Source organism: Chaetura pelagica, unplaced genomic scaffold (genome assembly GCF_000747805.2).
Source record: "Chaetura pelagica isolate M959 unplaced genomic scaffold, ChaPel_1.0 scaffold899, whole genome shotgun sequence".
NCBI lineage: Eukaryota > Metazoa > Chordata > Aves > Apodiformes > Apodidae > Chaetura > Chaetura pelagica.
In genome coordinates this window covers 24,052-24,427 of record NW_009954561.1, presented here as the reverse complement: position 1 = coordinate 24,427, position 376 = coordinate 24,052, and the positions used below count along the sequence as shown (strand labels likewise).

The window sequence follows — 376 nt, the reverse complement described above, 5'->3', positions numbered from 1 at the left end:
AGAGAGAGAGAAAAAGAGAGAGAGAGAGAAAAAGAGAGAGAGAGAGAAAAAGAGAGAGAGAGAGAAAAAGAGAGAGAGAGAGAAAAAGAGAGAGAGAGAGAAAAAGAGAGAGAGAGAGAAAAAGAGAGAGAAAATAACAGCTCAGAGCACGAAAACCACCACCAGGTGAGCAGCCCAAGGAGATCCCTGGAGGGCTCGTGCTCCCGGCGTTCCCGGTGTCCCTACCCGTGTATTCCACCTCCACGTCCGCCAGGGCCTTGAGGGTGTTCTCGTAGGACACCTCCCCCCGCTCCTGGGCGCCCACCCGGTCGTACACCCGCTTGGTGCTCTCGGTGAGCTCGGCGGCCAAGGCCTCGATCTGCTCGGCGCTCAGGTC

General features: G+C 56.4%; 1 protein-coding gene across 1 annotated transcript in view; it reads right to left on the bottom strand.

Annotated features, from left to right (window-relative positions):
- Nucleotides 1–376, bottom strand: part of THOP1 (thimet oligopeptidase 1) — a gene marked incomplete at its 5' end in the record, with an annotated part of 6,302 nt that extends 5,926 nt beyond the window's left edge. The window contains one exon of the mRNA XM_010005324.1: nucleotides 226–376. Coding sequence (XP_010003626.1) covers nucleotides 226–376 — 151 coding nt within the window. The remainder of the gene's footprint in view (nucleotides 1–225) is intronic.